This window comes from Bombus terrestris, chromosome 3 (assembly GCF_910591885.1).
Source record: "Bombus terrestris chromosome 3, iyBomTerr1.2, whole genome shotgun sequence".
Taxonomy (NCBI): Eukaryota; Metazoa; Arthropoda; class Insecta; order Hymenoptera; family Apidae; genus Bombus; species Bombus terrestris.
The window spans coordinates 10,730,612-10,754,760 of NC_063271.1; the positions used below are offsets into that span (position 1 = coordinate 10,730,612).

The following is a 24,149-nucleotide window of genomic DNA, read 5'->3' on the forward strand; positions in this document are numbered from 1 at the left end:
TACAAAAACGCGCGTAAACAGCCGCGAAGATAGTTGATCACATATCACAGCTATCCCGAGAGTAACAATAAGAAACCACTATCTCCGTCTCTTTCTTTGTGTACAGAAAGATATTCGCTATCCTGAAAGAGCAAGTATTACGTCGCCTAAAAATACGACAGAACAATTTTATGACGACGGTAAAAAGAGATCATTGCTGGAGAATTGGCACAGCAGTTTACTGACTCTTTCCAATTCTATTTAACTTCAGTCCTTTTTTTTTAAAAAAAAAGAATCGTTTTACCACTAAAACAAGAAATCAATTGTAGATGAAACTAATGTACCTTTTGTTATTATAACGTTCAAAATTTACTAAACAAGTTAGGTTAGGTTGGATTTCGATAGATTTATTTAAATATTTATGCAACGTAATTGAATAAATAAAAGTACTCTCTTTGTTTAAAAAATTGTTTACCCCGCAAAGAAACCTAACCTAACCTGTTTGGTACATTTTCAACATTAAATGGATTAAACTAAAAAGGCATTCAATTGTTCAAATCTTCTATTTCGTAAAGAAAAAAAGGGATCAAATAATGAAAATTGACAAAAGTCATAAAATGAAACAGTACATAAACTAATCTTACCTATAAATCTATAAAATTAAAAATTACGAATTGATCATTTTGTCCAGTCTGGTAATTTCAATATCGGTAATAACAGGTTATGTATTTCCTGATTTATATATTTGTATAAGAAATTATTGCAATCCCTAGGAACGCATCGTGAATCGCTTGTAAATCTATAGAACTAAGAATTGGACATTGTGATTCTTCAGAAGCCCCCTAGTATCGCTAACACATCGATAATCGTTAGTAGTATCTCTGGTGCGTATGTTCGGAAGCGAAGTAGTCTGCTACGCGTCCTTTCCACCCCCCTCGGAAACAGAAACGCGCAGGATCAGCGGCGCATACGGGGGCACTTTTGCCTCTGTTCAAGTTGGAAGCCCTCCAATAGGCTTCCCCGGCTCGCCCCCCACGCGACTCGTTGAAACCCGTTTTAAAAGTCCGTAAAGGAATGCATGCCGCTGGGCCTTTCACCTCTTTCGCGAGAAAATGTATTTTCATGCTTTTCGATCGCGTGTGCCAGTCATCCGGCTGCCTTACTCTCGCGCCGGATATACAATTTTTACGATGGAAAACGGTAGCTACATCGCGCATGGAGAGAGAAATCGGTTCTTAATGTACATATCTTTTTTTTTTTCGAAACGCTACATTGGAAATCAGAACATGACCCCGACACGGGTCATGGATATTTCATATTTATTATTTTATTCAAATAGACGATTCGTAGAATTATATGTATATAGCATGTGTAACAGAGCGAGATCTACTATAACGAGGTCGATATGTATAAGATTGCTGGGTTTCGAAAGAGCGTAACAGGTTTGATGTTCCAGCGGATTAGGTTGATACGTATATGTATACAATGGCTACAAAAAGTATCGGCACATGTACTTATTTTCCAATGGAGAAGTCTTTTATTTGATAGATTGCGGATTTTTATGCATTTATGCAAAATTTGAAGATGCAACAATGAACAGAATATATATAGTGTACAACAATACATAATATATATGCAGCAGAATACCCCTCACAAACTTTTAATAGGTAAACATAAATATTAATTTTCATAAAATTTTGCAGTTCATTTGTTAGGCTGTACATTTTACATTTCATTTTCATAGTATCAAATTTTTGTCATCGTATGAAAGCACTATTAAATGATGTGAAATTTAATATACTTGAACCTAATTAATTAGTATGTAAATGCACTAACACACATAATAGTGTGCCAATAATTTTTGCAGACACTGTATGTATCGTGTAATAGGAATAAGATTCTTGTATGTTTAGCTATTACGTGCGCGATTATATGCTTCATCTTCGTCCAAAGAGTCGTGAGTATATTATCTAACGCTTGTCTACAAGCTCGAGTATGAACAGTACGATTTCTATCAATATTTACACAATAAAGTTTCAAGGTAGGCTATTGGATCAATTTATTTTGTCTTAAAGACACCTAAGAAGTTCTAAACTAAACAATGCATACAGAAGTTGCAATAGCAACTACTTTCATAAATAATAAATTAACAATGCAAAATTTCATGCATTCGAACCTAAGTTAATAATTCGAAAAATTCATGCAAATGCCCACCGAGTTTTCAGTCAAGAGAAATCGATATCGTGGTAAGAGGTATTTTTAAATTCTCGATAAAATCACGAATCACGAGAGAATGAATGATTGATAAAATAAGAAGAACGAACGAAGAAAAATGAAATCCTGATTGTGCAGAAAACTACGAAAAGTGACAGAAAATAGCATCGAAGGTGCATTTAAACATTACTTTGAATGCATAAAGGTTGACAAGAGTCGCCATTTTGAAATAATCGGTAAAGGATCCAGCTTCTCTATCAATTTTTAAAATATATCATGCTCATCGGTTCGATGGAATTGTATATATCCCCGAGATGATGCGTGATGAATATATTGAAAATTAACTCGGTAGATTTATAATGACGGAAGTCCAAAAAAGAGCGTTCTTGGACATACCCGGAAGAAACATGACGCCTGGGGTACAACCTTGGGAGCATTGTGCTCGCATCGATCTCCCTGTTTTGCCCCGTGTCATGAGTTTCAAAATTCAAATGATCGGAGAGTACGGGGAGAGTATATCTGTTAAAAGAGTGACATCTAGAAAAACATCAATTATAAGATGTCTTCAAAAATTAACTCTAAAATGGAGCTATGGAAATGTTGTAATTATTTAACAAGATTACGATGTAATAAGTATGATGTCAGAATACAAAGTATATCTTAACCCTACGTTTAATAGTAATCAGTGAACAGAAACAATATCTTATGAAAGGAAACTCAAGAATCTAAGGATTATTTAAATTATAAAAAAGAACATTTTTTTATTTCCAGACAATCGAATGATTAATAATTCTCTACTTCGAATGTACTATTTTAAAGTAATCTCCGCCAAACTTTATATATCACCTTTCTTTTTTGTCACTATTCTAGCAAACAAACAAGAATCTGAAAACGGTAAGTATGTAAATCTTTTCTACGATAAATGAAAGTACTTACCTCGTATTTGATGCCGTTGAGCCGCAACCATGTCTCCACCTTAAGACAATACGGCGAGATAGAGGGTAGAAGCGGTATTCGAAAGAACTGATAAAGATAAACAATATCCTTCTCGTAGTTGGTCTTATGCACGCTGATAGCCTTGGTCGGTGCGTTGGATGGCGTAGCGGCCGCGGCGTCAGCGGCCTCTTCCTTCTTACCACTATCTTCCTTCTTCGCCGCATCTTTCTCCTCTTGCTTGTTGTCCGGCGGCGTTTCGTCCTTCAATGCCTCCTTCATCTCTTTCACGTCTTTAATCTCCTTGCTCTCGGGCCCGGTATTTTCTGTCTCCGTTGCCATCGTCATTATCTCTCGATTTTACTCTTATTTTTTCACAGGTCCGACCCGGTCTCGAAGTGAAAACGAAGAAAACGCTTCGTTACAGAGCGGAGCAGAGCTAAGCCAAGCGAACAAACGTCGGCGGGCAAGTTCTCGAGCGACACTGGAAGAGCCTATCCTCTCGAAGACAGCGCGCACCACACAAACGTACGCCGAGTACTCGTCTAGATCCCTCTGCTTGCCGGCCGGTTGATTCCTTCTCGTCGCTGCTCCGTTCTGTCCGTAGCTCCTGTCCCCCCAGCTGAAACCGGCGCTGCGCATGCGCAAGCGCCACACCCCACTGCCGTCGCCATATTTAATTGGTCCGCCACCCCTGCCCGGTCCGCGTGCCGCTCTTTCTCTTTCTTTGCCCTGATTCTACCTTTCTTTTTTCATCCAACTTCCCCTTTCAATCCCTCCTTCCCTCCCGCGTGAACCCCCATAAGCAGGCTTCGGCTTCCACTTCGTCGTGGTTAGTCTCGCCTGGCAACACTGCCGCCACCGCCACCTCAAGAGGGCCGAACAAACTCGCAACTATGTATTTAGGTACCCTGCACGAATTATCAAATACATACATTGTCATAACAATATTCTATTTCTAATCATTGAATTTTGTATCGAAATTTTTGTTTGCTTTTACAAAATATATATTGTATGGATTAATTGTTATACTCATATAAATAGCACTCTCTCTCCTCTCATCAATGAGTTGTATTTTTGTTTCAAATATTCCAAAGTTTAGGATTTATATTATTTATAGCACTTGTTTCAATGCTCCTCGCTCCCCCGAGAGAGAGGCCATATGAGGAAAGGGCTCTATAATGTTCTAGTTTCGGTCCTGGACCAACCCAGCCAACTGCTCTTCTCATTCGCACAGAATCGGCAACGTCGCATCAGATCGGTGTAACAACGAACCCCTTTTCACGGATTACTTTTTTCCACTCTCTGGCCGATAGACTCCATTTGGAAAACTACCTGCCACAACTAGTGCCGCCCATAAACGCAAATTCTCCCTGGTCCTTGGTTCTTTGCTTTTGTCTTTGCGCTCGCTCGTTTTATTTCTTTCTCTCTCTCTCTTTCTCACACTCTCACTCGCACGTTTTTCTCAGCGTTCTCTCTCCTTTTTATCCTTCTTGCTCCTTCCGAATATCGTATCGAGATTGTTAAGTCTGTAAGCGGGATTATACCTTTCCTGTGGGTTACCGCTTCGCTTGGGGACCATCAATAGACATAAGGAGACCGAGTCCCCTTGTCTCGAGGCGCGAATTAATGATCGAAGGGTAAGAACTGAAGTTCGAAGCGATTTCGATTACCGACCAACCGGAAAAAAGATAAATAGATACTAAATGTGGAATAAAGGATACATAAATACTATATAAAAGATTATATTTACGGTGGCTACAAAAAATATATATTTGTAATTTGTATATATCTTTATATTCCATTAAAGCGTTTCCTTATTGGGTTCTATATTTCATTTCCATAGTATCAAATTTTTGTAATCATATGAAAGTTACCATTAAATGATACAAAATGTGTTACAGTCGGATCTAGTTAATTAGTATATAAAAGTAAAAAATAATAAATGCAGTGGTTTACAAATACTTTTGGTAGCTACTGTAATTTTTATATTTTTAAATAAAATTTCGTGGATAATTTCAAGATGTTCATAATTAATTTTTATTGTTATATATTATACGGTGTTTCAGCAAACGCGGTACAATCGAAAAGCATATGGTTCTACGAAAAAAATGATAAAATAAATAAAAAATGTAGAATAAAATTTTTCTGTCCCTCTGTTTTCTAGAAAATAGAGTTTGAATGTATTGAACTAATTGAGTACACGCATACTTGAGCAGTTTTCGATTTAATTTTCACAGAAGCAAAGCATCCTGTGAAATAATTTTATTCTACATTTTCAACTTATTATTTCCCCTTGCCAAATGTACCAGAATTACTGTGATACTCTGTATATATGTCACTCGTTATATATGAACGTTTTGTAACTAGCCACAAAGTATTGTTTAGAAAGATAAAAATCAAATATAAACATTTGGAACATGAAAACGAACCATTTTTCAATACTATGGAATTTTCTTTAAATAGTTTGATGTTTGAACGACAAAGGGAAGAAAACTACAGCATTAAAAGTGAATAAAAATTTATTTACTCCTGATGTTATAATATTCCCCACAATGTTCGTGACAAATTCATATCGTTGTTCGTAGTGTGCGCGTTATCTGTCCAAAAACCTTGTATACAACAGGAAAATCACTAACAAATGATTCGTTAACGAACGCTCGTTCTAGAAATACAGTTTAAATGCGCAAAATACGTACAGTTCATATAGTTACTTCGAAATGATCCGTAACAAGATATCGAGGTATATTCAGACAGAGACTCGTTGCATTGTGTAAAACGTTGAATGAATATAATATCTGAAGAGTTTCACGATAGTTTCTTAAAGTACAAACGTGTAGAAAAGGATGAATAATGTTAGTAAGATATATTAGTCACTCGCATACTTTCGATAACGATAAGAAAAAAGTTTTGTACGTCCTTTAGTACTATTTTCCTTCTCGACTGAAGTTGGCGCTATCAATGGTGAAAGTTAATCCGATATTGATACTGATCGATAAATATCTACGAATACTGATCGATGATAGCCGATATATTTCCCGGTAAATTTATATAATTATTTATATTATTATTATTGTTAGAAGAGTTATGACTGAGATTGTTATTAAAATTTAACTAAGAATAATTATTAAAAAATATGGTTAAAGAATTCTTTCTAAACCTCAAATTGAAAGTGTACAATATGTATTGTAAATATATGAAATAAAGATTAATTTTTATTAAAACCAGTATAATCACGATTTACAAAAGAGTCATTTTAAAAATTGCACAATTGATTTCTAATAATAAAAGCTTTTAAAAAATATAACAGACTAATAATGACTGTACATAGTTTTAGTATAAAGGCAATAAATAGACAATTTTTAAAAATCAAACAATACCTGGGAAAATATTTGCCATCATAATGAATACTGGTATAGCGACATTATTTAAGATAGTTTTATTGAACGCAAATAAATTATATGATTCATAATAAACAGAAGCATTTATGTCAAAACTGTACAAATAACTGCTATATAAATATAGCAATCGTTTATAAGTATAAATAAAACAATTCTCCGTACCAAACTTTTTTTTTTCAAGAAAATACTCAAGAGTGTACAAGAGATTGCTTCGTGTTAAACTCGATCAGTATTTTCGAGAAGCGCTAAAAAATCCGATAAAAAAATCGAATAGATAAATAATTTCTCTTTTCGATAAAAGCAACAGATCAAACTATTTTTTTTTTTTTTTAAATGCATTTACTGGTCAATTGTTTAAAATAACAAATACTAAAGTACACACGTACATATACATATATCACAATTCTACATTTTTTTTTTTTTTAATAAAAGAGCTGTAGCTAAATCGTATTAATTTATATAATATTTTTTGTATTTTCACGATTTTCCAGTTAAATACAATCAATCGTTATTTTTCTCCTATCGTTCGTATCGTTATTTTCTTTCATTAGTTGTTAGAAGAAGCTTAAAATTAAGAAAATGCAGTACTCTGCGTAAAAATTGATTTTCAGATAATCGCACACCTATATTCGCAAAAGCGACGTGAGAGAATTTTGGATATTTCCTAATGGACACTTCTCTTTAGCCATTTCTATGGTTTAATCCACTCGGTTTCGAATATCAGGCAGTATCGAAATTATTCCTATTTACTCTCCTTATTTTTAATAGACGAAAGAAACATGTTTCGATTTCTCTGGCGAAATATCTGAAAAGACGAGAAACTAAGCCTTTCTTAGTAATAAATTATTGAGCTTGTGCCATTAAGCATTGCCTTAGCGTATTTCTATGATTTGTTTAAAATTAAGTATAGACTTCTACGGAATGATTTTTCGTCTCTTACAGAAACGTTTTCCCTTCTCGTGAATTGTTTAAAAGCGACACGACATACTGACTCGTTCGTCACTTGCTGGAAAATACCGAATTGCTACAGGGGATCCATTATTCTCGCAATAAAAATATTCCTCAAAGATTAGAAAAATTTAATCGAAAAATTTCCTTCTTAAAAGTATTCGTTAAAAAGCGATCTATTAAAAAATCACAATGTTAAAAATGTTTAAAAATCGAATTCAAAGACTGATTTATTCGTGTATTCCTTGTATATTATAAAATAACAAAATTTAGAAATCGTAGCAAAAATTGCAAAAGTTTCGTAAATATAAATTACCATGTATATCTATTGAAATCTTATACGAGGAGCACAGGAGAGAAACATTTATTACAGGGAAACAGTTTTAAAATTCAGTACGATGTCAATCAATTTCATGTTAGCAGAACTATCTCTTTTATTTGATTGTGAAGCTAGACATGTGTACTTTCATCCTCTTTAAAATTTTCCTCATCATGATATTAAAATATTATTTTTAAACCTAACAAGTTATTTAATCATATTGTTGTTTAATCGTAAAGTGATATTAAAGTCAGAGAATCAACAAAAATGTACTTATTATGTTTGTCTCCTATGATCTTCATATACAAAATACATCGCAGGAATCCCCATAACAAATCAATAAATACATATATATATATTTAAATACAGTAGATAATTGCAATAAAATAATTTTAGACTTGATTTTTAAATTACAATAGCTGGAAAGCGAGTGAAAATGTGAGTTTCGAGTGGCAAATAGAATTTTTACTTGCTGCAGAGTAAAGATCATCCACGTTGTAAAAGTCTAAATATCGAGCCCTCCTTTTTGATTAGCAGATTTACTCAACATTAATAATTTACTCGATTAATAAGATTTTATGATATCGCAAAGGTTACATGCAATTTCCTTTCCGATCAAACGTGCACGAAAGCAGAAAGTCTCGTTTCTTTGAGAGAATTCTTGTGTTCGGTGCGTTCACGATCGATTTTTATAATCCTGGTGCCAATTATTCGTGACAAAACGAAATTATATACAGTACAATTTAGGCCAAAGCGAAAAACTGTGGACGCGTTTAACCCTTAACGTTCCAATGTTATTTATAATAAAATTCGTTATTAATAAATTAATTTAAAATTAATATTTAATTAAAAAAGATTAATATACGTACAGTAAATAAAATTGTAATCGACTTTAAGAACACAATTTTCCGTTATAAAAATTGTAAGTTATATACCTCATAAATTTTCTATTTCTAGAAATTGATAAAAATTTTTAATGATTATTCTAATAAAAGTAATCTACAGATAAAAATACAAACGATACATAAAACGATTTAAAATGAATATTCATGTACGACGGTTGATTCGAATCAATATAAAACATACATTTCTCAACTTTTAAATATACTAATTACTAAGTATTGCTTCTTCCCAATCTCTAGTTTGTTATCTCTTTATGAATAATAAAACTTTTGCCAAGTTCATGCATACTTTAAGTTTATAAATATTATATCACTGAAGATATGTTTGTGTTTCAAAATCTAGTTAAAAGAATAATCGATAAGAAAATTGCCTATTTACATTGCTCTATAAGATCATTTTTCAATATACATACTTTTTAATAACACTTTTCTGAAGATACGTTAATAAACGTAAATAAAGATTGCACTCGTCGAATGAAAAAAAGAAAAAAAGGAAGAAGAGACAAAGTGATAAAACGAAGCCAAAATGGCTGAAAATTATGTATTGTGTATCATTATGGAGCGATAAGAAAAGTTGCTCTCTTTATCGATCAGCTGCTCCCTTTATCTTAAAAGTAAATATGTTTAGGCTATTTACTTGAATTCTTAAACCGTCTGAAAACACGTACAATCATTGCAGGAACGAGAATGGATCGTTAAGGGTTCGATTAAGCTGAAAATAAACCGAAAAAAGAAATGAACAAAAAAAAACAAATCCATGAATAAAAAAAATTTGAGATAAAAGCAGTTTGACGTTCTGATTTGCGCAACTACTTACGTTGGAGGTAATTATCACGTCCTCGCTATAAGGAACGAGCTATCCGGGCTATTTAAGTTTTACAACTGTACTCCCGATTATCTCGTTCGGTTTCACTTTCACTTTCAATAATCTGCAATTAGTAAATTGATTTAAAGAACACCGATTCACCCTTCACCGATCAGCAGCTGCTTAGATCCAATTTTAACGAAATTACGAATCTTTTATAGCGCCTACTTACCCCTCTCTATCTAATCAAGATCATTTTTCTTTTCTAATCTTGTTTAATGTGAATGTTTGTGTATGTGTACATAATACTGTGAAAAAATCCCAAATTATCTACGTTACTGTTACTTTAGTTACTATAATAAAAAAAGTTTTATATATGTTATTATATGGAAACGAATTGTTCAATATTTTATTCAAGATGCTGCCTTTACTGATTCACAAATTTTTTTTAAATTTTGCAATACATGCAGAACTCTGTTTCAAATACTATCAAATATTTATGGCATTATAAAAACATAATTCACGAATAAAATATTAATTTTTAATAATTAAATATTATTAATGACTTAAAAATATTAATTACTTAAAGATAGGTATTAACTTTCTAGGTGTAACTATAGTATTAAAATAATGCCAACCATACATTCAATCACTTTTGGAAAGCAAAATGTAAAAACTAAGAAAATAACCTAAGATTTTTGCACAGTACTGTATTTTAATTGTGTGCGCAAGTTTTCCACTCAATAGTTGGACCGTTTGAAATTAACCTCGTGTCGTTTCTTTACTACTTTTAGCGTATTATAAATACGCGAATGTACGCGAGAAGAATACTGATGAATCCAAAGAGTATTTGGTATACTTTATTTACTGATATATGTTTGTGTTTTGTTTTATTGTTTCGTTTTCCTATAATATTCTACAAACCGGAGTAATACGCTACTGCGACTTGTTAATGAGACTCTAAGTATTCCGTCGCATCAGAAAAAACGCGTTTTTTTTTCTTTTTTTTTTTTTTATCAGTTTTCTTCTTTTTCCTTTTGACTCTTAGTCTTTCGTACAAGACTCCGATTCCCCCGTCGCCGGATTTCATTCTATTCAATATACAATTCCTTAAATGGAATTACATTTGGTTTAAATTACAAAAAATACACAGAATGCGTAATACGTATAAAAACATGTCGTTTATGCGTCACATAGTTATATTTAACCTATAATATTCGTCGATTGTAAGCAGACTTCGAAATGCAATGGACTGTCTATTATAAAAATTAATGGAATTAATTGAAGGTGGTTTCTGGTTTTGCGGAGATTCGTGATAAAATAATTAAAATTGCAAATGTTAATTGCTATGTTATTGGAACAAAATGTCTATGAGACATTGAGACACTCTAGACACCATTCTGTATTAAACGAACACATTTTATAAATAAATACTACTTCGAAGTCTGATTGCAACAAATGATCGATCCGGGTCAGATAATTTTATATTGCGTTATTAATGACCGCCAGGTTACACCTATTTTAATTACTACTATGTCGTTAATACATCACGAGCTATAGTGATATTACACGTAAACTAAAAACATAATATCGCTATTATTCCTATGTGTTCTCGATTTATAATATTCTATATGTGTGTTATAACTCGTCGTATTCTCTCTACAGCGAAAGCATGATCATGAAACGTAAAAGGTCCCATCTGCTCTGGCATATGGAATACTTCTGTGTGTGTTCGAACGACAATTAGCTGCCTAATGTCTGGTATGCATGGAATTCTATACCTCTGGTGAGTTCTGTGTAGTTGCATTGATATGATCCTGTAAACAAATTCTGAGATCCCGCTCGTCCAGCTCGCTTTCAGTGTCAACACTGAAACTTCTTACATTTTGCCCACCATTGCCTGTCCAACGTTGCTTCCAGCTTTCTAGCCTCATGACCTGTGACACACATTTAACATGCAGTAATATTTGTAAATTTCATTGAGAGGGAGTTTTATGAGATTCTGCAGATGTACATCATCATTTTTAAAAGGAATGTGCTTTATTATGCTTCCTTTTCTAAAAGTATTCCATTTGAGATGGTTCAACTACTTTCTAGTTTGTTAGGCAAATGCGCATTGTAGTTTCTAGTTTGTATGGTTTGGTATTCTATTAATTATAACAATCACTCTGTTGAAAATTATTTCTAGGACAATTTTGTGAGATTACCATCTCTGGGTACTTTTTTTTCACAAAATAATGTAATTTTTATAATGTATACAGTCTTTATGAAATTTATTCAGATGCTTCTATTCTGGTCTTTTAACTTTTTTAATTTTTGAAGTCTTTCACTCCATTTTTTAAGGCGATGAAAGTTGTCTAAAATCAGATGATGATGTGTTTTAAAAGTTGCAACAAATAAATATAAATGATTAAGATTACATGAACCAAATATGATTACCATGCATTTTATTTTTGTATGTTCAAAAATTCATTAAAAAAATGCAACAAAGAATAATAAAAAATTATCAAGTAGTTATTTTTACTAGAATTCTAAATGAAAATAATCTTATTCGATAGTGCATCTCTATGAATATAGCACAAATTTTTAACTGTTAAATTATCCTTAATATCCATTTCTTCTACTATATTTAATAAATTATTGATAGCATCAACTTTATGTTTCATATAAAGCACACAGAGTTGAAAATTGTGTGGAAAATTATAATGGATAGCATGCACTACTTAACACATTGATTAAGCAATGTGTTACATAAAGATATCTGTAATATTGCTTATAAATGTTCTTAAAGCACTTCTCAAATGTCCTTCCTATTTCTTTCTACAATAAAAAACTTTATTTACACTTGTGATAAATTAGTGAAAAAAATGAAAGTAAAGCAAGCAGACACTGATTACAATGTGCAAGTTGCAAGCATATATCAAACACAGTTAGTGAATTAAATCAGTGCTTTGTTAGATGTGCAATTGTAAGTCAGCACAAGAAAACAATGTAATGGGGAAGTATATGTGTATGTGTAGATGAATGAAAAGTTCAAGGAGATATTAGGACGAGATCGAAATTCATTTTAATGTTTTTCTGAGTCTCATAGCACTTTATTATAGACAAGGATAAATTATCCTGTAGTTTTAATATAGCATGTAATTATCTCATAAAATATATGTACAAAACTATATGAAAAGAAAATACAGTTTTTTGATATTGTACACATTGTCGTCATGCTACAAACATGAAATGGAAAGAAAATAATGCTTACGGATGGGTAAAGACTTACTCGAGCCAGCGCCAAGGCTCAGTCTCCGGGCTGGTGATTGGCGTAGGGAACTAAGGAGACAGAGATAACACAGCAATAGAGGGTTAGTTTTACAAGACCATTAATTTCTTTGTGTTAGTGGTTGGTACCTTTACACAATAAGAATTCCATTCATACTATATCTTTCTACATGAATGATTGTTTTTGCTTGATATATCTTTTTAATAGCATATATTGCAATGCATTTCTGCTGAATGTCTAATTAAGAAAAGGTGTTAAAATAAATGAGATATCTTTGAAGGTGTATCTTCGAAATCATACTTTCTGCATGTTTTTTCCAATTAAAATTACTTGTAGAATTAGAACCAATTGTTACTCCGTGCTGTGCTAGCTCTCAATATCTAATACAATGTCCTTGAAGCACAATTAGTATTATAAATGGCAAGCTTGATTTATAATAGAGTGATTTTAATATGTGACTACACAAAACGCCTTAAATGTTAATGCTAAAACATTGAAAATTTGATACTTATATTTATTTTAATGTTGTAAAAAAATTCATAATAAATTTTAGATAGAATATATTTTTTAGTTTTAAAATCTTGTAATTAATTTATTGCAAATTTTCAATGTACAATACAATTAAAACATAAATATTTTATTCAAATACATACTTTATTATATTATGATGCCCTCAAAGATATAAATTTTAGTTTAGTTATGATGATGATTAGTTTATTTTCATAAATGCAAAAAATAACATTAAATGAGCGACTATCGTAACCACGATTAAGTTTAGAAGCGATTCGACATTTATTACTTATATTTTGCATTGCAGCAGAGACATAACAAGCTGTGAATGCACCTCAAAGCTTTTACATGTCAAGAATTTCTCCCATGACTTAAAAAATTCATACAAATTATGTGAACAGAAAATTCACACAAAATCAGGAGAGGATTAAAACAACCACAGATGTACTTTTGATGATGAAAGCACAATGAATTCTTAATGTGTACAGGTACCTCTGAAGGAACATGTTATCTGTTTAATATGAAAAATATGAAAAAAGCTATATTTTATCATAACAGTTAATTGTTAATTACAAATATGAAAAGTATGTGTCACATAGTTTGATTAATTTTGGAAATATTATAAAACGTTTATCTCGGCATTGATTAATTAATATCATAGTAAATAATGTTAATAAGATTTCATATTAATTTTAATATTACACCTACAAGCAGAAAGAAAAATATTCTGGAACGAAAATTGTAATTAAATTTTTTATAGCACATGATTTTATCAATAAAAAAAAGTTGTTTATCAGCGTGACGATTAGCATTACATTGCAGTAAGAGGTGCAATTTGGTGCATAATTTTGTGAGTCACAATAACATGAAAGCATAAATTACATCCTCGCTTATGTTATATATTATAACGATAGACGTAATATTGTGCACCCAACAAATACAATTGATTTATATACATGTTTTTTCATATATCCTTCTTGTTGAAAGGATTTAGGATAGTCAGTTAGAACATTATTAGAAACACATCAATCCTTTGTATCACATCTCAATCCTTTGTGATATGTGAATTAACAGTGCAACAGAAAAGAGCAACAATAGTGTTAAACCCCCATAAATATGAACTTCCAGATAGAGAAAAAATGTGTGTGAGAAAAACATGGGTACTTCACAAGATGGTGTTACAAAAAATGTGCATTATCACAGATATGTAAACATGATCAAAAAAAAAATTGTCACAGTGAATTGTACAAAATTCTCATGAAAAAACTTTAGCCATGATTTTTAAGTATCATTAAAATTGATGATTTTATGTAGAAAATCCTAGAAACAAAAAATTTAATAAAATATCATCTCTATGCAAATAAAGTTTATTATTTTATCACGTAGAAATATTAAAAATACTAAAATCAAAAATTATTTGTTAGAAATGTTAAATGTATCAATGATTCATGATGATGTATCACGACAACTGTATAGAATTTATGTATATGATTATATGAAAATAGACGAAAGGATTTAAATCGATGAAGTATGAAAACGGACGAACTGAAACAAGAAATCAAGATCCTATAACAGACTAACAACTCGAGTTACTTCTATATCCAAATGTACGATATGTTTTAATAGTTATGTAACTCTACAAGCTTTAAAATTTACTATGTTGCAGTCTAATAGCAAATTGAATAAAAATTAAACCTTAAACTACTGTAATAAGATCATAATTCTACGTCTTTATTAACTACCATCATTACTTCTACCATTGATACTTTGAACTTAGTGTAGTTAATACGTTAAACAAAGAGATAAGATTCAATTATAATCAAGGAAATTTAACGAGGATCATCGTCGATCATAAATATGTATAATAATTACACTTGTGCATAATTGAAAGCATTTGCAGCTATATTTTCAGTACTAAAATACTGTATGCTTCTTTGAGATTCACATGAATGGTTCTATTTTTAACTTAACATCGTTTAATGATAAATTTTATAGAAATAATAAAAATATCCTGAACAAATTGAGCAATACATGCAAAAAATATAATACTAAGGTTAAATTTGGATCTTGCTCTAAATAACATTTTAACAATGTTTCTTTCATTCACCTCTTACTGCAGTTTTTTTTTCTTTTGTAATCAATGCTTTCATTAATGCAGCATGAATAAAGCAAAGAATTTTCACATACCTCAGCTTTTAATTCTGCAACTTTATCTTGCAATTCTCTGACTCTCTCACTGTCATCTAAATTATTTCTAAGCTCACCTTCCGCGTGCATCTCTTCATTCTGTAAAAAATAGGGATAATCCATATTTTCTATATCTGTATATAAATATTCATGTTGGGATCGTTAAAGAAATTAATACAAATAAAGAAATAGTACTTTTAATTCAAGAAGAGATATTTTCTGGGTGAGTTCAGCCACTTGCTGCGCATGCTCTGCATCACGTATCCTAGCCATCATAGCTTCATCCTTCATCTTAGACTCCAGATCGGAATATTTATGTTGTTGCTCCCGTAGTTTGGCAGTAAGTTCCTTCTCCCTAGCTAAGGCAGCCTCTAATTCCTCTTTAATTAATTTCCCTCCTTCGTCTTGTCGACGAAGTTGATTCGTGGCAACTTGCACTTGAGTTTCAAGCTCCATAACCTTAAGTCTAAGCTCCTTCACTTCTGTCAAAGCTTCCATCTCTCGAATTCTGGTTGTCATTAAATCCTCTTCGAACTTTTGCACTTCATGTCCTCGGTTCTCCCAAAACAAAAGTTTCTTCGGCGTGGAATCGCTTGCAGGTTGATTCTGAGCGGAACGATGTTCTTGCAGATGCCTTTGCCAGGCACTGCTCAATTCCACTACTCTTTGCCGAAGATCCTAACAAATTTCTTATATTATGATAAGTTTATTAAATATATAATACATACTTTACAAATATTTGAGAACCTTAAGCGATTCTTTATAAATATAGAAAATTCACAACTTTTAACGTGTAAAAAAATGAATTACCTTTAAAGAAAGATTAGCTTCTGCCTCTCTTAGTTTCACAGCAATCAGTTCTTCTTGTAAATGAGCAACAGAATTATCCGGCGTTGATTCACGCAACGTCTTTTTATCCTGTTCCAATTCTTGTATTCTTGCTCTAAGTTCCCTTATCGTTGCGTCGTTCTCTGCTTCGTGTAGTCGAACTCTTACCAATTCCTCTTGCAAACACTGTATCATTTCCTCTTTTTGTGACAATGCTTCCTGCTTTGACAAAATTTCATCCAAAGAGGATTGTTTCGATGTCACATTTTCTTCTAGCAGAAGCGATAATGATCTTAGTTCTTCGTGAGCTTGCTCAAGCTGATGACTGGTTTCAAGATGCGTGTGTCGAAGAGCTGCTAATTCTCTTTGTACAACGAAAGCAGTTTCCTCCTCTTCTGCTCGAGAAACTTGACCTCTGACTAACCTATCTGCCAACTCCGCGGATTCAGCTTCCAGAAGTTCAGTTCTTTGCCTAAGTAACCTATTTTCGGCTCTAAGCCTACGAAGTTCAACCATCTCCTCTTGCTCTTTCATTTTCAGCACAGTATAATCTTTCTCGAGTTTCTTCATTCTTTTCGGATTTATTTTCATACCATAGGCAAGATTCATGAGACCATCAGGATCTTTTTCGCCTCTTCCAGGTAGCTGTTTCTGAAAGAACTACACGCGAAAAAACTGATAAATATTAATAAAATAAGAACAGTATTAACGTAAATCCACGTGTGGAGAAAACATTGTTTAATTATCAAGCCTGCGATACTTGACTTTTTTCTACAAATGAACATAATATGTTCTATATCTTTTTAATGTTCTTATCTATGGGCAAGATGTTGGATTCTGATAATAAACAGTTACCTTCAACATGCCTTCCATGTCCAAGCTTAACAAATCTTCCTTGCCTAAATGCAACATGGCCAGTGCAACTTTGAAAATAATTTCCATGCCTTCGGACAGAAACACGTCAAAAATGCGGCAGGCCAGCGGTAGGCTGAGCGCTGTGGTAAAAAGCGTAAGAAACCAAGACGACGCGTACATTGACGTGTGAAAACCTTGAGCCGTAAAATGAGCGTGTAACTCGGGATGGGTGTCAGCAACTAAATGTTCTAGCTGATACATGCACACCCCTAATTCAGCCATACTCGGCTTGAACATGTCTCGCAAACGATACTCTTGCATAAGCGCTACCAGTACAGCGAAAGCTTCTTCTTCTGGCATTTGCTGTAACAAATTGATATACCTATTTAATTCTGATTGACTCAATAGAATTCATCCCATGTCCTCGTTTTTTTTTTCTTTAAAATAATTATTCTTATTCTTTTATAGCTCTCTAATCCCGCTCAAATATTAAAGTGTACCTGCATAAGGAGTAATCCTACAATAAATCCCGAACCTTGACAGTATCCCACTTCACGATCATGAAGACTATACGCTTTCATAACGTTAAATAGACTCTCCTGACCAAGTCCGTCTTTCTCCTTAAAGAAATCATGCTCAGGATACGTTCTGGCTATATCCCTCCTGATTATCCTTTCGCATGCTGACGTAGCCTTGATATACTCAGCAAATTGCTTTTTCACAGGAGAGTCATGAGCACCACTTAATAGTTGCCAAACAATACCTCTGTAACGATGAACATGAATCAGTTTTCCACTCATTATAATATATTTTTATCTTATAATTTTACTTCTTATTGATTCTTATTAAATTTAGAAGAGTACGTAGATCATCCAAAGATACTAATGAACTTGATAAATTTAAGTTTTTGCTAAAGAGTTGATTACCTAAAATGATGAGGTATTCCTTGACGTACTAATTCTTTGACGAACTCTTTCCTCTTCTTCCAATGATAATCCCAATCAGCGACGATGTGACCCCATAGGGTCCACGTATTCTCTTCACCATCAGCTGAATTGTGGCGTCGGGGTGCGGCATCGCTGTTTCCTCCGCTGCCCCCCGACGCCACGGACACCTGAGATGTGTCGGAACCTTTTCTACTGTGATTGCTTTGGAGCGAGTTCAACGACTTTGCATCCGATTCGATAAGCCTGTTATTAATTACATCAAACTCTTTAGACATGTACTTCACATTAATGCAATCTCGTTAAAACACTATTGAGTGGTAACATATGAGATATCTGATCATCTTGGTTGAAATAAAAATAAATATGAAATAAATTCATCTTTATTAGTAACAGTGGATGAATTAGATATAAATCAAATATGTTGATCAATTAGATTTCAATTTTAGTTAAATACAATTATCTAGCTAAATTCAATTAACTTGAATTTTTAAATCCAATTAACTTCGGACATTCATAAAAATTACTTATAAATATAGATATATAATGGACTAATACGATCAAGTGGTGCTATAAAGTTTAAAGTTCTTTTTACTAACAAATGCCAGTTCTTTGTATAATTACTCTCAGCTAATAGAACATTACGGATAGTTAGTGTCATACAAAATTATATTTTCATATGTTACAACCCAAGACTATAATAAATATCCTAATTAATGCAAGAGTATATATATTCTTTTCTATTCTTTTTCTTAGTATCAGTTGAAATATAAAAATATAAGATAAACATAACTGCCAAATTAATACAGAAACAGACTGTCCATAATAATTAAAAGATTTCATATTAATGTGAATTCAATATCTATTTGTATTCACCTATTATCGAGTTAAATAGAAACATACAACATTTCTTCTTTTCTAAATGCAACGATGCGCGATTGAAAAGCTAGAAATTTAGGAAAGACTGTCAATATATTCAAAGTAGCAACAAATATCTGTCTTTCCATTCACGTAAACCACTTTTTGCTTAAAAGTGTTTTTATTCACCTATCGTTGAATCGAATAGAAACGCATACAATATATTTCCTCTTCTAGATTTACTAATGAATTGAAAGCTTAGAAAAAATCTAGAGTTTAGTATATTCTATTGTATTCAGAACAGCGCCAAGTATTTATTTTTCGATTTACATAAGCTATCTTTTATGTAGAAATGTTTCGATTCATCCCATTCAAGTTACACCTTGTCTCATTCACAATCAACTGATCGTGTATGGAATGATATTGAGTCACGTAACACAACATAATTGAACGTGTAAGCGGCAATGTATACGCAGTATCTAAAGCACGATTCGTTTGCACATGCAATGTCGATGTTGAACGTTAGTCAGCGCGACGATTCACCTATTGGCTTCCTCCAGCTTAGCTAATAGAGCCAGTTCGTCGGTGGGTATTTCCTGCGACGAGTTTATCCTCTCTTCCTCAGATGAGATCGGTGGTGTGCTCGGAAGTATCTTGCTGGCCTGATTGTTGTTCTGACCCGGCTGGTGTATCGTGGTGCATAAACACAACACACTCATCACCTGCGGTCCATAACGTGATAATCCTAATTGTCCGGCTGCCTGCTTCTCTTGACCCCTGTAAGATGATCATTGTTTCGTGTCAGCATGTAAAGTGACATAACAAAAATGTTATACATGTGCATACCTTCCACAGGCCAGTTACTGTTATCATTCTAGGCCTGTTCTTTTGGAATATTATCAAAAAATATTATAACTTTATTCGTAAACTACCAATGTTTAGGCATTTATGGAGAATTATAAATGATTATATACACAAAGCATATGCAAAGAAGTATAAATAAATAAAAATTTAGGTTCGCACAGGTGTAAATTTATAATACATCCATAGTCTATTTATTATTAATGTGATTGTTAAAGTTTGATGGAAATTTTGTATTACAAATACCAACAAAATATTATTCTATACCTTGAACGATGTAATAATGATACATGATAAAACTTATATTTATTAATTTAGTTATATATAATTGGGTTGTTTTTAGGATTAAACGAAATTGTCGCCTCATCGTTTAAATCATCCGCTGCTATGTTCCTCATTGGGAAGTGACAAAATTTTGTTTCTAATGCAAAAATATGTACATGTTACTATTAACTGTGGCTTAAATGAAATAGACGTACATAAAAAATAAATAAATGCAATGTCTATATAAGGAACAGAATATTACAGACAATACTCTATTTATTTAATTGAAAAAGATTTTTTGAGAACATTTCAATATATCAAGTATACTTACGCGTATACTGAACTTCGAAGTAATGATATGATAAACCTTGGTGTACGTACATATCTGTTTCTGTTCCTGCTTACACACATACGAATGTCCTGGTTTATTATCTACTATTCTACCGGTTTATTATCGTGACAAGTTGTTGGTATCTATCGGTTTATCGATTTTGGTCTCTCTACATATTACAGAAGCACATAACTTAAAGCACATACATCTATAAATCTACAAATCGATTTTCTCAAAAACGAAACCTTACTTGAAGAAATTTTACCTTTCATTTCCGATTTACATATATATATAAAGAAAAGATACGATTATTATAAAAGATACTATATTATCATTCACAGTTAATCTGAATTAATTAACAATTTCTACATTTTAATTTTATTCCTTAACATTACCGTTAGCCACTTTGCTTTTCTCTTATTTGCGCTTAATAAGGCACAACATGGAGTTAGGCGCGAAAATTATAGTCGAAAAAGAAAAGCGTGTAATTCGAAATACTATTTTCTATTTTGGCATAATTATTCGTCTACGCAGTTAGAGAGATCGCCGATAAACCGTACGGTATACACCTCTCACCTTTTCGACGTGGAAATTAATGAACAAAAAAAAAGGATAAAAAGGAAAAGTGTGAAAACATCTCGTTAACGAGTCGGCCTTAACATCGATTTTATATTTTCTTGTATTAATCGTTCGTCGTTAAATAAAATATCGTTTCATGCAAGATCAATGAGGTTCAAGTAGCGACGAATGGATTTCATAGGCGTCCAATTAAAACTCCAACTCGTGCGCTCCTCAACTCCTTATTTTACGTATTTGTTATACGCGTATGTTTGAATATGAACAAATAGCGTTTTCAAGCAATTTATATGAAACGTAACAACAAGACAGATGATTTGCATTGCTAATCTTTAGCAAGGAAAATAAGTTACTTTATAAATTGATACAATATTATGTCATTGTTTAAAAAAAAAAAAAAAAAGAGAACATCCGGCAATGTAAAAAATATTCCGTGTTTCGCAATTAATGTTTGTATTCATATTATGCTTTTCATCGTTATTTATTTATTATACGCTATGTATCATAATTATAAAAACATCCTAACATTTTTCATTCTTACGTAGCTATAAGATACAAGATACAATAATGAAGATTATACATAATCAAGCTTATACACGTTATCGTTACAATTTTATTTCAATGTATCCCGAGCATAATAAAATTCCAATAACAATTTATAATTGTCGTTCATCGTTATTAGATTGCTCAAGTCGGTTTGAAATTTTAATTACAAGTTTTTAGCTCGCATCAAATATTTTCAACGACTCAACCTCGTCCATAATCTAAAGAATGTTATTGAAATATTTTGCGAGAAGGATTAGACAATTCAAATTTTAAATTAAAACACCATTTCTCTGAATTTCGCGTTTTATCTCTAACGTAACAAGCATTATATATGTTTCATCTATGTTCTCTTTTTGAACGCAGTCCAACGTTCATTAAGAACTTCAATTAATGCAATCGTTCTACCTTTTCGTTGTTTTATTTCGTGTCCATCGCGCCGCCGCTGGTGCCAGCAAACCACGAAGAACCATCGAGAAATTTTCTCGTCTCCGTCACTCGCGCAACTTTCGATCGAAAAATCGACTTTTAGACACGCCACCTTCGATTTACCAAATTACTTTCCATCTTTCCGCGAAACGTTCGTCGCAGCGCACGATTTTCCAACCATTTCCCCCGGAACCACGTTACTCGCATTGTTCAGAAGCATCTTTTTCTTGGAATAACTTTCTGCCCGAATAGGTCGGCGAATTTCTACGGGAAAACATTTATTCTACGTACTTTTCGACGTTAATTAAGATAAACCTTTCTCGGTTTACCGGAAGATCTTTCAAATTGAATTATATATTAGCAATTTCGCTTGAAATGTAATCGCAACAGCAACACCTACCAAGATAACGGGAAAAATAATTATTGTGAAAATGTATCAAAATCAGCGGAGTTTTGCAAATTCGCAAAAACAATGGAACTCGATAAGATTAAGAGGCTTATTTTTCTAAATAAAGACAGTGTAGTTGTGAAAATTCCGCGAACGAAAGTTTCTACGATTAGATTGAAACCGTAGAAAATTGCCAGAATACGAGAAATTAAACTTTCTTTTAAATTTCCTCCATTACTTTCCATCCTAGATAAAACGAATGCTTGGAATCTGCAGAGCAATCCTACGAAATGACTCATGCAGCTGTCTAACGTTAATATGCTTCGCAACTTTATCCTTGAGACCGAAGTTTCTCTAGTCGATCGAAGAGTTTCACGGTTCCTTTCCCAACCAGGAAATCCTTTAGCTATTCCTACCAAACATTCGAATTAATTTTCCTTGAAATATTCCCCGCTTTGGCTACCATAATTTATATCTCCGCTACTCGTTATTACCTACAATATCGTTCATGTTCGTTCGACAACTTCTCTTAGAATAACTGCAATTAATTTTTCAAATTTCAACTATCACAATCCATATGCTTGCTCGTCTTTATTACTCGCAGCTTTCTTCGTGTACATTTATCGCTCAATATCTTTTCTAAAAATGACTGAAATTCACGTTTAAACTTTCGTGCGTCGAATTTTCCAGTCGAGTTCGAAGCGAGCAGACGCGCACGAACAACAAAAGGTCAAGAAGAAAGCCGAGCAATTAGCGCGTGCGAATGAATTAGCGAACAAATGCAACGCGAGAAACACTCCTGGCAATATGCCATACATCGGCTGCGAGATGGGATAATACGTGTTTCTCGGTATTCTGAATTACCGTGGAATTTCAAGCGTGTACGAACATCTGCGCAAGCAGCAACCATATCGTCTAAATACTTCAAATGATCGCTCGACAGTCGATTGGAAACCGTATTACTAAATTAAATCGCATTGTACAATAAGTACGTCTCCGTGGTAAATTTTGGACTGAAAGATAAACAATTGTACAACAAATAGCACTAAATTAAATACGTGCTTGATCATCTATCAAGTATATATCGATTTAAGTAAATGTACGGTGGATTGTCACAGGACACGATAAATAAATCTAACATATTGACACACTCTTCTCCACATTTTGTTGGGGAAAATATTTTCACTCGCGTGATTCGTACAGTGTAAATTAAACTGACAATATTACGAGTAAAAATAAATAATCGTTGAACATGTAGCGTTTAATGTAACAAAGTAGGAAATTAAAATTAAGTATCTCAATGAGATTTAATAACAGCGGTAGCCGATTGAATTTTCCTTTTATATAATTTTCTGAAGATTATTTATGAGTTCTATGTATTGTACTAGGTCATCCCATAAGTTCGTGCCGTTTTTCGAGCGGCTATATATCTTAAGATCGTTTACATACCTTTCAGTTTCATGAAAAAAATGTAATCCCCCTCTCGTTGTACAACTTCTTCCCATTCTTCTGGCAGGGCCATTGTTCCGTCTCGATAAAAGTTCTCTCGTCTTCTCTTTAAAATATGAAACGTATAGACAAAAGTCGGCACGAACTTATGGGATGACCTAATACTATTTACCTATTAGTCAGTAGTTTTGATTTATAGAAGTAAAAGTGATCTCGGACGATCGATAAATTTGTCATTCGATCAATAATCGTTGTATTTCAGGGTTCTCGATGAAAATGCAGTTTGTCAATAGATACTGACGATACATAGTGATCCTCTTAGTGAAGAACCTTGAAAATACATATTGGTAG

General features: G+C 32.8%; 2 protein-coding genes and 1 long non-coding RNA gene across 14 annotated transcripts in view; 1 reads left to right on the forward strand and 2 right to left on the reverse strand.

The window, feature by feature from the left end:
• Positions 1 to 3,732, reverse strand: part of LOC100645161 (failed axon connections) — a 50,947-nt gene extending 47,215 nt beyond the window's left edge. The window contains exon 1 of one of the 2 annotated variants that reach the window (XM_012321200.3): positions 3,130 to 3,732. In XM_012321200.3, coding sequence (XP_012176590.1) covers positions 3,130 to 3,474 — 345 coding nt within the window. In that variant the 5' untranslated portion in view covers positions 3,475 to 3,732. The remainder of the gene's footprint in view (positions 1 to 3,129) is intronic. The other variant, XM_003394574.4, reaches the window with a different exon arrangement.
• Positions 3,733 to 5,630: 1,898 nt separating this feature from the next.
• Positions 5,631 to 24,149, reverse strand: part of LOC100645045 (ecotropic viral integration site 5 ortholog) — a 30,007-nt gene continuing 11,488 nt past the window's right edge. For 2 of the 9 annotated variants that reach the window (XM_048414709.1, XM_012321193.3), the window contains 9 exons: positions 19,501 to 19,734; positions 18,082 to 18,345; positions 17,656 to 17,920; positions 17,156 to 17,518; positions 16,283 to 16,960; positions 15,668 to 16,150; positions 15,473 to 15,571; positions 11,283 to 11,438; positions 5,631 to 9,625 (listed from right to left, as the gene is read on the reverse strand). In XM_048414709.1, coding sequence (XP_048270666.1) covers positions 9,566 to 9,625; positions 11,283 to 11,438; positions 15,473 to 15,571; positions 15,668 to 16,150; positions 16,283 to 16,960; positions 17,156 to 17,518; positions 17,656 to 17,920; positions 18,082 to 18,345; positions 19,501 to 19,676 — 2,544 coding nt within the window. In that variant the 5' untranslated portion in view covers positions 19,677 to 19,734 and the 3' untranslated portion in view covers positions 5,631 to 9,565. Of the gene's footprint in view, positions 9,626 to 9,733; positions 11,439 to 12,757; positions 12,826 to 15,472; positions 15,572 to 15,667; positions 16,151 to 16,282; positions 16,961 to 17,155; positions 17,519 to 17,655; positions 17,921 to 18,081; positions 18,346 to 19,500; positions 19,735 to 21,940; positions 22,078 to 24,149 lie in introns of those variants that run through there. The other 7 variants (XR_007227794.1, XR_007227793.1, XR_007227796.1 and 4 more) reach the window with 7 other exon arrangements.
• Positions 11,167 to 23,499, forward strand: LOC125387218. Of its 3 annotated transcripts, none has more exons than XR_007227798.1 (2): positions 11,167 to 11,287; positions 23,040 to 23,499. It is a non-coding gene; the product is annotated as an uncharacterized LOC125387218 (long non-coding RNA). The 3 variants fall into 3 exon arrangements; XR_007227799.1 differs by lacking the exon at positions 23,040 to 23,499 and adding an exon at positions 20,162 to 22,038; XR_007227800.1 differs by lacking the exon at positions 23,040 to 23,499 and adding an exon at positions 13,593 to 13,705 and having other exon boundaries at positions 11,173 to 11,287.